Raw genomic sequence first — 14,519 nt, 5'->3', positions numbered from 1 at the left:
AAGGACCGGATAATCTGATGAGACTAAGTGTGCGTGTTGCTACTGACAAAGCCAGCGTGGACAGCACAGCAGAGTCATGTCTCCAGGACTGGAACTGAGGACCACCGCTAGAACAGAATACTTCAGTCGCTAAAAACGAGCCGGGCCCGTACCGGCACGATGAGAAGGGCTTATATGTTGTTCTCTAGCTGGGCAGCACAGACCTGGGTCCATATTCAAATGCAGCGCCACGTCTTTCCTGAAGAAAGGTTACAGGAGAAGACCAGCTGAGGCCAGCGAAGGCTCTGACATTATACGAAAGGAACATAAATTTATGCAACCAACATCTCCTCCATTTTCTCTGGGCGTGAGGAAGAGACACCGGGTAGCATATCAATGGCAAATCTACAGCAAACTCTCAGCTTGGCCTCCCAGCATTCTTCCTTTAGTTTCTTTCCAGATTCAGGGTTTAATTCCAACTGGGCCACTGCCAAAGGTCTGGACCAGCTGGACAGGAATGCTGGCCTCTCCCTTAATCTTAACTGATCTTAATCTCACCATGGCAATGGCCTGTTGAACAACATCCCGAATGCTGCATCACAGGAAATTCTACATTTCACAGACAGAATACAGATTTACACTGAACACCAACAAACATATAAAAGACATATGCATTTTTTGTCCCTTTCTCCCTTTTAGTGTAATGAATAAATATCCATTATCTAATATTAATCTGTTTTTTTGTTTTTTTTTTACTTCCAAAAGGTTTTGGATGAAAGGTCATGAATTGGCATTCAGCAATCTTAAAAGTGCAGACAGGATCTTGCTGTAATATGGCGTTCCTAATGAAGCACATGGCCAGGGTGTACTGATTCTACAGTACGACCTTCTAATTGCTGCCATGGTGATGCCCTGCAAATAATAAGGAGGCACAATATTTACTTCACGACTCGCTAATATGAATCACACTGCTTTCCTCGTCATGGCTGGCATCTGAAACAAACATCTAACATGACCTCTCCCACCGGAACTGACACAACACAATACCAACAGCAGGACCATCATGTACGTTGAGCGCACTACGATGCATCTTCACAGATACACAATCGACCGCCATCTTTCAGCACTAAGACGGGTTAAGAACAGACTAGCATGGCACCACTGTCCTATTTATATGACATACAGACAGAAGCCCGGCAGTCATGGGCTGGGAACACCTCCGAATAGGAAACTTTACAAACAGCCTCAGCATCTCGACATGTAAAAATGTACCTTTACATATCATTAAAAAACACGCTGTGTCTTGCCACCACAGTACAATGGGTCTTAATGTATTTTTTTTTCTCCTTTTGTCACCTATTGGTAGTAATACTCACCGCTTTTCAAAAGATATCGTTTCTCTGATAAGCTACAATAAGAGAAGGAGTTAACAATTACGCTGGAAAAATATATGTATGTTTATATTCTATATATAGTTTTTTGTCCTTTTTTTATACAGAATGTATATATAGTGTAGTTATGGCCATATCGGCAAAGAAATAAAGGCAACTGTAACAATCACTACATGGCTTATGCCACGGTCACATGACTTCAGAGCTGTGTAGTTGGTGAATGGGCGGAGTCAGTAAATAAAGCGTGGGTTAGTGGCACTTTGTGCAGTTCAAAAATTAATCAAAATCAAGAATAAGGCTACAAGGGTGTATGCTTATCTGACACTAGCTGAGTAAGGACTTGGTGGTTCAAAGGTTTCCCTCAACGTATCTCCTGTTTTATTTTTCCCCACAAACCCCCAACCACCCCCTAAAAAAACCCCCCATCATCAACACCCATCCAAAATGTCTGTACAGAACAACAGAGAAAAATAATCCATCAGAAGTATATAAGAACCATTCTGGACACAGAGAACATCTTGGGCAATACTGAAGTCTCAGTGTGATAAAAGTCAGTGAAAGAGGATCCAGAGAAGATTCTACTTCCTGATGCTGTACTTCCTTTTCTTGTCGAAACTCTTAAAGTTCGTTAGATTTTTTTCTCCAGTTTTCATCTTTACATTCCAATGGAAGTGTTGCTGGCATTTTAAGGAAACCCGATGATCATGAATGTTTTTGTTTTCAAATCTTGTCCAAGAATGATTTTTTGTCTTTATTTCAGTAGGATACTCAGACTCAGTCATCACAAGCACACAAAATGGCAGAAAAATAAATACACAGTACAACCTTATCACAGTTCATTAGTTCATAAATATTGAATAAATAATAAACACATTTGAATTCTCCGTAAGCTATGGGGATGTAAGGGTTCTGGAAAGAAATAAGATCATGCAAAACAAAAATGACACATATAAAATTATAAAATTATCAAAACCTTTTTGTTAAAAATATTTGCACTTAAAAAAAGTTTTAAAAATCTACTGTCAAATGATAATAAGGTATAAAAACAGATGGTAGTTCTTTCCTTCATCTTATATTTGTGTCCATTTATAAATGGAAGGGCTTTTTTCATAGAAGGAGATAACTTAAAATAAAACAATGCAAATAAAATTAAGAACAGTAATAGAAATTATAGTAGAAATAATTTATAGGCCAGTGATATCCAAATCTCTAAACTATTAATCGAAAAGAAGTGCAATTCATTGTTCATAAATATAACAGATATAACTATGACTGGACTGAACTCAGGAGAAAATACATTATATTACTATAGCATAAATATTGCAAATGAATGATAAAGACTAGTGCTTCTGCAATCTAAAATTATTTGAAATATAAATAAATAAACTGCTACCTAGAGCTAGTATTAATAAAATATATTCATAAATATAAGGGCTAATTTTGGAGGGATGCCCACGCAAATCACAGGAGAGTTTTGACAATGAGGATTACATAACAGAGTTAAGCATATGTAATCCAAAGTCAGATATGAGTACATGAGCAAACATACATCTTAAAGGGCCCACATCGTAGTTTCCTCATTGGTTTGTGTGTGTGTGTGTGTGTGTGTGTGTGTGTATGTGTGAGTGTGTGTGTGTGTGTGTATCAGGGAGATGTATTTTTGAGTCAGATTCTCATTTCACTGGTTTGTTTTCTCCACTGTGTCTCACTCTCTAGCTTATATGAAAGGCCATGGAGATCAGGGAGAATGCTGCTTGCCTGCTGAACTTGTCGGGATGACACTCAGAGCCATGGGCTGGTTCTCCAACGCCTGAGACCATGGTCATCACAACAATGAGGGTTGCATCTGCTGTGTTCAACAGGCAGGACTCCTCCACACACAACATGCGGAGAACTTTGAATTTCGTCCAAAGCGTGGGTCTCCCATCTCTCGACGGGCTCTGAAGGACGGATTATCTTCTTCATCCACAGCTGCCCTCTCAGAACTGCCCGAGCTGAAGACATGCGAAATGCTCCTCAGGTTTTTGCAGGGAGAAAAAATAAAAAATAAACAACCAAAACTAAAGAAAACCAAAGTAAAAAGAGGACTCTTTTTTTTTTCTTGTGGCTAAATAAACTGAAGGATTTGGTTCCATTCATTCCATTCTCCTCTTCCAATCCAGCAGCTTTTGTGAATTTTGGTCCTTATATGAATATGTAATATGAATATGTATATATATTATAGACATTCTTTCTCTTGTCACTGAATGCTCCCTGGGATGAAGGTGGTTGTTGTTCAAAAAAACCTGAATGCCCTTTATTTTGTGTGTGTGTATCATTGTACACACTCGCTTCGGTTCTACGCTGTCGGTTCTCTTCCGCACCTCTGGGGGGCGATCCCTCAGGCAGAGTCACACTTTAATGCCTTTCACTGCTTGGTTGATGGTCTCCAGCAGGGCCTTGTTCTCTGGATTCTGGTAGCAGTCTTTATTGGTGTACATGTCGGTCAGAGTGCTCACGTAGCTCTCAAAATTCTGCTCTGTGATAGGTTCCTGCTGTGATTCAAAGCGAAAGAGGACATTGAAGCTCGTGAGCTGTTTTACTACACACGTGAGAGTGGAAATATGTGGGTGAGAAGCACGTGTATGTCACAAACGTGTTAAAACACAAACAAGGGCCTGCCGTCATATCTTTGTACTGAGGAACAATGGCTAATGAAGAAAAGCTCAATGCGATGCAAGCTGTGCAGAATTCAAGGCAGCTGATGTTGTTTGGAAACACGCTAGGAGAAATAGCAACGGTGTGGAGTGCAATGTGCAAGAGTGAGGCAACTCACCAAGAGTGAGGCAACTCACCAAGAGTGGGGCAACTCACCATGTGTGGCAGGCGAATGTTGGCCAGGCTGCGTATGAGGGCCTGACTGAGTCCCGAGAGCTCCATGAACAGAGCCTCGTTCTGCTCTTCAATCATCTTGTTCTCCTGTTCTATGTTCTTCAGGTTCCTCTCCATGGATGTGATCTGGAGGCAGACGTCAGAAGACGGCCACGTGAAACCCAAATTCATCACATAGACCATAGGTTCATTAAGTACAAATTGTATTTTTAAGTAAAGATTTCAATGTGCAACTGAGCTATAAATGATGAACAAACATACAGGTTTAGCATCCTTCAGAAGAGACTATGGGCAGTGTTGAAAATACAGTTTAAAACACACAAACACTGTTTTGAATGTAATGAAATTATTACACCGTTTGTCTGTTTATATGTACAGGAGTTAAGCTAATCTTTGTTTTCTTTGGTGAATTGCTGGAACCAGAGTATGTGAGCAGAGTGGGGAGGAAGAAAAGACAAAGACCACTCCTCACTGTAATTGTTGTGTAATCACCTGTTCTTAGCTTAACAAAATTAGATTAAAATCTGCCATGTTTTAGCCCCAGGCTGCAAAACAATGTTTCATCTAAAATTATTTATCCATCCATCAGGGAAAATATGTCATATATTGTTTTCAAGATACATGTCTTCATAGATTCCACAATAAATCATTTAAGGTAGTGATAACTTCACTGCCCTTGTGATCACTATTAGCAGTTGTTAATTAGGGACCTTTTGGTTGATTATGATAGCACTCATGGTCTCTGTGAATACCTAAAGAACTCCAAGCTTGAAAAGATGTATAGTACAGTTGCATTATGGGCCTTTGTCACATATTGTACTGGAGCATAACTGGAGTCATTGATTCTCACTACGCATTACTCATATACTGTGGATCCCAGAATCCCAAAGATGACCTCAATCTGCACACATGGTTCTACATGTTCTACAGAGGGTTGGAGTTACGAGAAGGTAGGCTGAAGCACACCTGGGTTTGGAGGTTAACCATATCGGCCTCCATCTCGTTGTTGGACTCGCTGAGATCACTGATTTCTTTATTGAGTTGCTTAATGTCCTCATCATTGTCCAGCACTGCAACGGAAGAGAATGAATGAATAAGGACACGTAAAGAATAACCAACCCTAGAAGAATGAGGAGGGTGGTGAGACAGAGAGACAGTGAAATGGAGAGACAGTGAAACAGTGAGACAGTGAAACAGTGAGACAGTGAAACAGAGGCAATTGAACAGTGAGACAGTGAAAGAGAGAGGCAGTGAAACAGAGCAACAGTGAAATAGTGAGAGTGAAACACAGAATGACAGTGAAATAGAGAGACAGTGAAATAGCAACAGTGAAACAGTGAGACAGTGAAACAGAGTGACAGTGAAACACAGTGACAGTGAAACAGACAAAGTTATAGTGAAACAGAGACAGGGAAACAGTGAGACAGTGAAACAGTGAGACAGAGTGACAGTGAAACAGAGACAGTGAAACAGAGACAGTGAAACAGTTAGACAGTGAAACAGTGAGACAGAGTGACAGTGAAACAGAGACAGTAAAACAGTGAGACAGTGAAACAGTGAGACAGTGAAACAGAGAGACAGTGAAACAGTGAGACAGAGTGACAGTGAAACAGAGACAGTAAAACAGTGAAACAGTGAGACAGTGAAACAGTGAGACAGAGTGACAGTGAAACAGAGACAGTGAAACAGAGACAGTAAAACAGTGAGACAGTGAAACAGTGAGACAGTGAAACAGAGAGACAGTGAAACAGTGAGACAGAGTGACAGTGAAACAGAGACAGTAAAACAGTGACAGTGAAACAGTTAGACAGTGAAACAGTGAGACAGAGACAATGTGCCATTCTCACCATCGCTGGCCCTGAACTTGGTGCTAAGATACTCCTCTCCAGGAAACTTGGTTTTCTTCTTAGCAAGAGAGGCCCGCGGACAACCAGAGAGACTGTTGACAAAAACCATTAAAAAAAAATCAAATGTAAAAATCTCTGAAATATCTTGTTGAATCAGTATATGGCATATGGCTAATGGCACCAGCGTCTAAGGATCTACAGACAAAGTAAAGGGTTAGTGTACTTTGGCTGTATTCCAGTCTTATGTTTGCCACAGTTAGCCATGCAGACAGGTGTCCAGCTCTGCTTTAGCCTGTAGGCACATACCTGCGGTGCGTCAGGAAGCTGCCGTTGGCGTGGCCTGAGCCGTCACAGCCCGGCGTGGGGCACGTGGGGCCTTCGGGCTTGAAGGCCTTCCAGGAGAAGGGCGTCCCGTTCAGCAGCCCCTCCTTCTGCCGGCGGGCAGCCAGTGGGCACCCGTATGCACTGCGGTGGGTGGCGTACTTCCCGCTGATATGGCCAAGGCTGTCGCAGCCTGGCACCGGGCACCTGAGAGAGAGAGAGAGAGAGAGATGGAAGATGGAAAGAAAGACAGAAAGAGAGATCGATGGGTGTGGGGTAGTGAGAAAGAGAGAGAAAGAAGGTGAAAGTGAAAGATGAAAGTCAGAAAGAGTTGGAATAAGAGTGGGTGAGAGAGAAGGAAAGACAGCAGGAAACACGGAGCACATCAGAGACAGAAACGGCGTTTGAATGAAGAGTTTATGAAGGTCGGGTTACAGACAGGTTAACAGCAATGGCATTCATCTGGTCAGAAATATCACCTTGCCACCCCCCCCTTCAATTACGTTAATTATCCCTGCGTCTTGAGCTACCATTCCTCCTTCACTGTAACACCCAACACTGCAATTAGCATCTCAATCACGCCGCAGGATCACATGATCCTTAACGATTCAGACGCCTCGTTTCTCATAAGAATCCGTATTATCGAAACGACTTGTAAAGCAAGGTGATATTTGAGCGCAAACAGCAGTGCTTTACAGTGTCCAGTTCAATGCCCTGATGTTGTGAAAAGAGACAGTGTGCATGCATAGTGATCTAGGGTTGAGTTTTGCTATCATCTCCATGGTGGTGTGGCTGCAGCTGTATGTGGACAGGGCTTGTCTAAACTGCAGTAGGCTACAGTGCACTACAGTAAAATGATTGTCAGTGGGGTGGGAGTATGTGCATGGGTACTCATGCCCCTTCCTTGGGTCTTCCCGTGAACAGCCTGGCTGTACAATACCGTATAGTACTGTAAAAGTCTTTCTACGCGGTACGAACTTTAAGAGCTCGGAGTCCTCCTTGTCGTCCTTGGTGGGGGTCGTTTTTATTCCGCCTTTCTTGGCACGGGGGCACCCAGACAAACTGAAAACAGAGAGGACGCAGCCTATGAGGTGAGGAGCCAGAGAGAAACCCCTCCCCAGACCCGCCCCCTTCCCCAGAAACGCCCCCCCCCCCCCTCCCCCGCCGCAGTCGAATAAGCATCGGCGCCAACGGCAACAAGGCAGGCCAAATTCAAAGGAAAACAAACAAAATAAAACAAAAGACAAACGGCACAGGTAGGTGCAGCAGATAGCAGGCGTGCGAGAGACGAGGGGACAGCACAGAGGGCTTTGTGGAAGTCAGCGACAGAGTTATCACATAGCAGATAGCATGCACAAACATAAAACCCCATTGTAAGGGTTGTTCCCCGTTCTGAGGCATTATTCAAATCTGTTTGCTGAGGGACGGGTCGTGCCTCCAGAGCCACAGTGTGTGGTGTGTGTATGGGTCCTGCGTCTCTATCGCTGTCTCTGGCTAAGCTTCTCTGTCCTGCTTTGTGTGTCTGTGTGAGCGAGCAGGGTTGTGTGTGTGTGTGTGTGTGTGTGTGTGTGTATTGGGGGGGGGGGGGGGGGGTGCGTGGGTGTGGGTATGAGGGGTTGTAGGATCAGCCGTACCTTCGGTGAGAAGCGTAGTTACCAGTGATGTGGCCAGAACCGTCACATCCTGGAGTCGGGCACCTAATAGACAAAGGGCAAAGGTCAAAGGTTAGTGAGAGGGCATTTTGTTTAACACTGGACACCTTTTCAATTACAGTGTCTCTTGCAGATTGTATGGACCAAATTTAATGGACTAAATGATCAAATGATTTAATAGATTAATTGATCAAAGGCAACGCTCAGAGTGATCCTGTAAAAACTCTTCAAAACTCACAATACCCAGTGCTGAGTTTGAGATAGTGGCCTCTCACAGGAATATTACAGGTAAGAGACATCAAGAGAGAGCAGCCCAAGCAGTAAACAGCCCTAAGCCTCTCAGAACAGAGGAACGGTGGGGGAGGGGCAGTGGGAGGGGCCACGTACTTGAGTTCAGCTGTGTGTGCGGCCATTAGGGAGCGGAGACTCTTATCAGCAAGAGGACACCCAGACAGGCTGAGAGAGAAAGGAGAAGAGAGAGGGAAAAGGGGGAGAGAGAGAGGACAGCGAGAAAGGAAACAGAACCCAGAATGTCCCTTTGTCAGAAGCAGGAATGAAACACGGTGTGAAAAGAAGCATGAGAAAGCGGATCCCGTACGGGGTGTTGAAATCTGCACAGCTAGGGCAAACCGCGGTTTAGTGGAAGGACACGGGTCCATGTCTGAGAATTACAGGCCATGCCATGAAGGGATTCTCTGAGAGTCAGGCAAACCTAATGAACCAGTAGGAGGCGCACTCCTGGGAGGAGAATGTTTGGGGGGGAAGGGTGGCTCCACGGGACACTCTACCTGCGGTGGGATGCATAGTTTCCAGTGATGTGGCCACTGCCATCGCAGCCAGGAGTAGGACACCTACACAGAGAAGTGGGAGCAGGCTACAGTTAACGGGCTACAGTTAACGGGCTACAGTCAACGGGCTACAGTTAACGGGCTACTGTTAACGGGCTACAGTTAACGGGCTACAGTCAACAGGCTACAGTTAACGGGCTACAGTTAACGGGCTACAGTCAACAGGCTACAGTTAACGGGCTACAGTCAACGGGCTACAGTCAACGGGCTACTGTTAACGGGCTACAGTCAACGGGCTACAGTCAACGGGCTACTGTTAACGGGCTACAGTTAACGGGCTACAGTTAACGGGCTACAGTTAACGGGCTACTGTTAACGGGCTACAGTCAACAGGCTACAGTTAACGCACTACAGTTAACGCACTACAGTTCACAGGTTTTAGTTAACAAGCTACAGTCAACAAGCTACAGTTAACAGGCTACAGTTAACAAGCTACAGTTAACAAGCTACAATTAACAGGCTACAGTTAACAGGCTACAGGTAACAAGCTACAGTTAACAGGCTACAGTTAACAAGCTACAATTACAGGCTACAGTCAACAGGTTTCAGTTAACAGGCTACAGTTAACAGGCTACAGGCAGACGATAAGAAAACAGTTGGGACTGAGTACTGCAGAAACGGTTTGTTTACACAGTAGCACGCACTATATAGCAGAACTAGTGAACACACAAATATGTGCATGAGTGTCCTTTTGTAAACATTCACATGTAGGCCTACATGTGAGGGGGGGGGGGGGGGGGGGCGAACGTAACACTCGTGACGGAGTGTTTTTTTCAATAGCCCTGAAATAAATGCTTGGGTTTAAAATGTATTCCGTTGGTTGCGGACCACGGAAATAGAAATTTGCAGAGTTAATCAGGAATGAGATTGGGTCCGGACAGGACTGCGTTCGGGTCCGGATCTGGATCGCGGTCCGCCTGTTAGTGACCTCTGGCGTAGGTCATGTAAGGTAGTTGAAGTGCACCAGACTGTTACTGAGGTGATGATGATGACTACTTATACCTGAGCCAGCAGATGATGGCAAGATGGACTTCACATCCACCAAACTTCAAGAAATGTTAGTGTGTTTATGACGCTGCACATGGACAGACGGCGTAAGAGCGGTTTGGTTTACGGGAGAGCAGCTGAAGACTTACGTGAGGAGTTCTTTTTTACACTCCTTAGGCTGGAACTTGACCTTAAAGCTGGGAGTGGTGACATCTCCAGGGTATTTCCTGTCCTCTGGGCAGTCTTGTGCCGTGTCACTGTCCTCGGGGTCAGAGGACACAAACGAATGGGCAGTGTGATCCATCTGTAGACACACAGACACACAGACAGACGGACAGGTATGATACTCTACCAGTCATGATGAATATATGACAAGACAAGCAATAAATTACCTATTTGCTTTGAACTAGGAAAAGGAACAGGCCAAGCAAATATCATTTACCTTTAATGATTATTATGCTATAATTCTTGCTTTAAAATCAAATTTCCTGGCATTACTTTATGCTAACAAATATTTGTTATAAGCTCTTGCTTTACATAAAAAAACAATTTTAAAAGCTTTTATTTAATACTGTTACTAAAATGGGGAATCATAAACAAAAACTGCAGGTAAGAGGCAGGAGTGATATCTTCGAATGGATGCATCTGTATGCAATCCAGCAGTTATCTGTTCATACTAGTGCCATCACTGGAGTTCAGTTCTATCTGTAACTTATCCCAACCACCGGCCGTCGCTCAACCACTGCCACAACTCTCACCTCCTCTAGCTCCTCCTCCCTCTGCCGATTGGGTTTGGTGTAGTCCAGCGGCCCCTCCCACTCCTCCTGCTTGTAGACCTGTAACTGTGGCGAGATGCCGCTGTTGCCATGGTGCAGAGAGGACGAGGATGACGAAGAGAGGTCAGGGGACCGCACGCCTGGGCTTGCGCTGGGCGGCCCTCCCTCCTTCTTCACCGGCTTCTTCATACTCAGATCCAGGGTCCCGTTCTCATCTACCTCGATCTCCATGGTCTGCAGGACAGCAGAAGACCACAACATGGCGTCACAAACAGGATCGCGCCACAAACTTGCGCGAAATGAGGCGACAGCTCCTTCGTCAGCGGGGGGGGGGGAAAGCGGCACGGAGCGACGTGATCCCGCACGCCTGCGGGCAGGACGTAAGAACAACCCTGCTGCCTGCCCCTCACGCCGCTCTCTGGCATCGATCTACGACTGAGATGATCGTATGAAAATGCGACTCGATCGGTGGCTGCGTGTGTGGTGACGGGCTGGGCGGTGTCGGGCGGAGTGTGTGTACACACCGAGTGCTGGGGGGGACAAGAGCGGCGGCGGGTGGCCGATCTCAGGGCGACGGCGCTCTGATTAGCGCAGAGCCACTGGGCCTCATAGTCCATTAATCTTCCCCCCTTTATACCCCTGCACTAAAAACATGGCAGCCAGTGGAGAGAGGGGGAAGAAAGCGACAAAGTAGTTACTCTCCTCGTCCGAGGGGAGAGAGGGGGGAAAAGCTTTCACAGGGAAAAAAAAAATCACAATATCAGGGAGAGAGCTTGTACAATTACAGTCTAAACTGCCCGTGTGTACACAGGAGGGGACGGAGGGAGGGGGATGGAGAGAGGATGGAGAAGAAAAGCAAGGAGAGTCAGTTCGGCCTTTTTGACTATACAAAAAGCAATGACCCGCATTCATCCTCCCATTAGTGGGAATAATGAGAAAGAGAGCGGAGGACACCTGCTCCTGGGTGATCCAGGGGAACCTAATGCAGGAGGGCTGATGGAGGAGAGGATGGAGGGAGAGGATGGAGGGAGGCAGAAAGGAGGGAGAGGATGGAGGGAGGCAGGAAGGAGGAGATGGAGATGATGAAAGGAGAGAAGGAGAGCTGACGCAACACGGCATCAATGGCCGCCCGGCCCCGGGGAACACGCAGCCCCAGGTCATGTGGGAGTAACACACACACACACACACACATAGATACATACACACACACGCACACACACAACACAGACATAGATACATACACACACACATAGAGAGAGAGAGAGAGACACACACACACACAGATACATACACACACACACACATACACACACACACACACACACACACATAGTTACATACACACACACACACACACATACACACACACACACACACACACACACACATACACACACACACACACACAGACACACATACACACACACAGACACACACAGACACACATACACACAGCCACACACACACACACACACACACATACATACACACATACACACACACACACACACACATACATACACACACACACACACACACACATAGATACATACACACACACACACACACACACACACACACACACACACACACACACACGCACACATAGACGGGTGCAGAGACTCATGACCACACATGCTCTGTCAGCAGGTCAATTTGTGAGGCTTCATTTGGTCCCTAACGGACGTCTGTGCTGTGTTGCTATGGAGATGGGGTGGCGTGGTTACGGGGTGCGTGTTATGTAGCGTGAATTGTTGCAGGGCACCATGGTCCATGGACCTGAAGCGGGGCGCGAGACATGGGGCGAGGCGTGGGGGGTGTGGGGGTGCAGGGGAAGGTGTAAAGGGGTATAGGGTGTGGGGCATTTGGCATGGGGTGTGGGGTAAGGTGTGTGGGGGTGCAGGGTGAGGAGTGTGTGGGTGTGGGGTGAGGAGTGGGGTCTGGGGGTGCAGGGTGGGGTGTGTGGGGGTGTGGAGGGTGGGTTATGGTGTGTAGGTAGAGGCAAGTGGGGGTGTGGAGTGTTGGGTATGGGGTGCAGGTTGAGGTGTGTGGGGGTATGGAGTGTGGGGGTGTGTGTGCGGGTGTGATGTGTGAGCTATGGGGTGCAGGTGGAGTGTGTGGGGGTGTGTAGTGTGGGGTATGGGGTGCAGGTTGAGGCGTGTGGGGGTGTATGGTGTGGGGATGTGGGTGTGGAGTGTTGGGTATGGGGTGCAGGTTCAGGTGTGTGGGGGGTGTGTAGTGTTGGGTATGGGGTGCAGGTTCAGGCGTGTGTGGGGTGTGTAGTGTTGGGTATGGGGTGCAGGTTCAGGCGTGTGGGGGTGTGTAGTGTTGGGTATGGGGTGCAGGTTCAGGCGTGTGGGGGTGTGTAGTGTTGGGTATAGGGTGCAGGTTCAGGCGTGTGGGGGTGTGTAGTGTTGGGTATGGGGTGCAGGTTCAGGCGTGTGGGGGGTGTGTAGTGTTGGGTATGGGGTGCAAGTTCAGGCGTGTGGGGGGTGTGTAGTGTTGGGTATTGGGTGCAGGTTCAGGCGTGTGTGGGGTGTGTAGTGTTGGGTATGGGGTGCAGGTTCAGGCGTGTGGGCGGTGTGTAGTGTTGGGTATGGGGTGCAGGTTGAGATGTGTGGGGGGTGTGTAGTGTTGGGTATGGGGTGGAGGTTCAGGCGTGTGGGGGGTGTGTAGTGTTGGGTATGGGGTGCAGGTTGAGGTGTGTGTGGGGGTGTAGTGTTGGGTATGGGGTGCAGGTTCAGGCGTGTGGGGGGGTGTAGTGTTGGGTATGGGGTGCAGGTTGAGGTGTGTGGGGTGTGTGTAGTGTTGGGTATGGGGTGCAGGTTCAGGCGTGTGGGGTGTGTGTAGTGTTGGGTATGGGGTGCAGGTTGAGGTGTGTGTGGGGGTGTAGTGTTGGGTATGGGGTGCAGGTTCAGGCGTGTGGGGGGTGTGTAGTGTTGGGTATGGGGTGCAGGTTGAGCTGTGTGGGGTGTGTGTAGTGTTGGGTATGGGGTGCAGGTTCAGGCGTGTGGGGTGTGTGTAGTGTTGGGTATGGGGTGCAGGTCGAGGTGTGTGTGGGGTGTGTAGTGTTGGGTATGGGGTGCAGGTTGAGGTGTGTGTGGGGGTGTAGTGTTGGGTATGGGGTGCAGGTTCAGGCGTGTGGGGGGTGTGTAGTGTTGGGTATGGGGTGCAGGTTGAGGTGTGTGTGGGGGTGTAGTGTTGGGTATGGGGTGCAGGTTCAGGCGTGTGGGGTGTGTGTAGTGTTGGGTATGGGGTGCAGGTTGAGGTGTGTGTGGGGTGTGTAGTGTTGGGTATGGGGTGCAGGTTGAGGTGTGTGTGGGGGTGTAGTGTTGGGTATGGGGTGCAGGTTCAGGCGTGTGGGGGGTGTGTAGTGTTGGGTATGGGGTGCAGGTTGAGGTGTGTGTGGGGGTGTAGTGTTGGGTATGGGGTGCAGGTTCAGGCGTGTGGGGGGTGTGTAGTGTTGGGTATGGGGTGCAGGTTCAGGCGTGTGGGGTGTGTGTAGTGTTGGGTATGGGGTGCAGGTTGAGGTGTGTGTGGGGTGTGTAGTGTTGGGTATGGGGTGCAGGTTGAGGTGTGTGTGGGGTGTGTAGTGTTGGGTATGGGGTGCAGGTTGAGGTGTGTGGGGTCCGCACCTGCTCCGGCTGCTTGGTGCTGAGGTTCTCCGGCCTCTCCCAGCAGCGCGTGGACAGGTTCAGGATGGCTGTGGCGGCCATGTGCGCGGCCTCTGCGTCCTGGGAGTAGTCGTGGCTCCCCGCCGAGCCCTTCCCGTAGGAGGCCTGCACGCCGGGGCTGGGGGGGGACGTCCTGGGGTAGAGGGGCTTGGCTGCGGACACACAGGGGCCAG

The 14,519-nt window shown here is 47.7% G+C and overlaps 1 protein-coding gene across 4 annotated transcripts in view; it reads right to left on the bottom strand.

Moving 5' to 3' along the window:
• Positions 1–1,802: 1,802 nt before the first annotated feature.
• The window catches only part of myt1b (myelin transcription factor 1b), a 79,638-nt gene continuing 66,921 nt past the window's right edge, over positions 1,803–14,519 (bottom strand). For all 4 annotated transcript variants that reach the window (XM_076984250.1, XM_076984252.1, XM_076984251.1 and 1 more), the window contains exons 12-23: positions 14,308–14,498; positions 10,655–10,906; positions 10,046–10,200; positions 8,850–8,912; positions 8,449–8,517; positions 8,044–8,106; positions 7,388–7,471; positions 6,395–6,616; positions 6,089–6,180; positions 5,208–5,311; positions 4,224–4,367; positions 1,803–3,904 (exon numbers count right to left, since the gene is read on the bottom strand). In XM_076984250.1, coding sequence (XP_076840365.1) covers positions 3,761–3,904; positions 4,224–4,367; positions 5,208–5,311; positions 6,089–6,180; positions 6,395–6,616; positions 7,388–7,471; positions 8,044–8,106; positions 8,449–8,517; positions 8,850–8,912; positions 10,046–10,200; positions 10,655–10,906; positions 14,308–14,498 — 1,583 coding nt within the window. In that variant the 3' untranslated portion in view covers positions 1,803–3,760. The remainder of the gene's footprint in view (positions 3,905–4,223; positions 4,368–5,207; positions 5,312–6,088; positions 6,181–6,394; positions 6,617–7,387; positions 7,472–8,043; positions 8,107–8,448; positions 8,518–8,849; positions 8,913–10,045; positions 10,201–10,654; positions 10,907–14,307; positions 14,499–14,519) is intronic.

The sequence above is a fragment of the Brachyhypopomus gauderio genome, chromosome 21, assembly GCF_052324685.1.
Source record: "Brachyhypopomus gauderio isolate BG-103 chromosome 21, BGAUD_0.2, whole genome shotgun sequence".
NCBI classification, from domain to species: Eukaryota; Metazoa; Chordata; class Actinopteri; order Gymnotiformes; family Hypopomidae; genus Brachyhypopomus; species Brachyhypopomus gauderio.
This window is presented reverse-complemented; position numbering and strand designations above follow the sequence as displayed.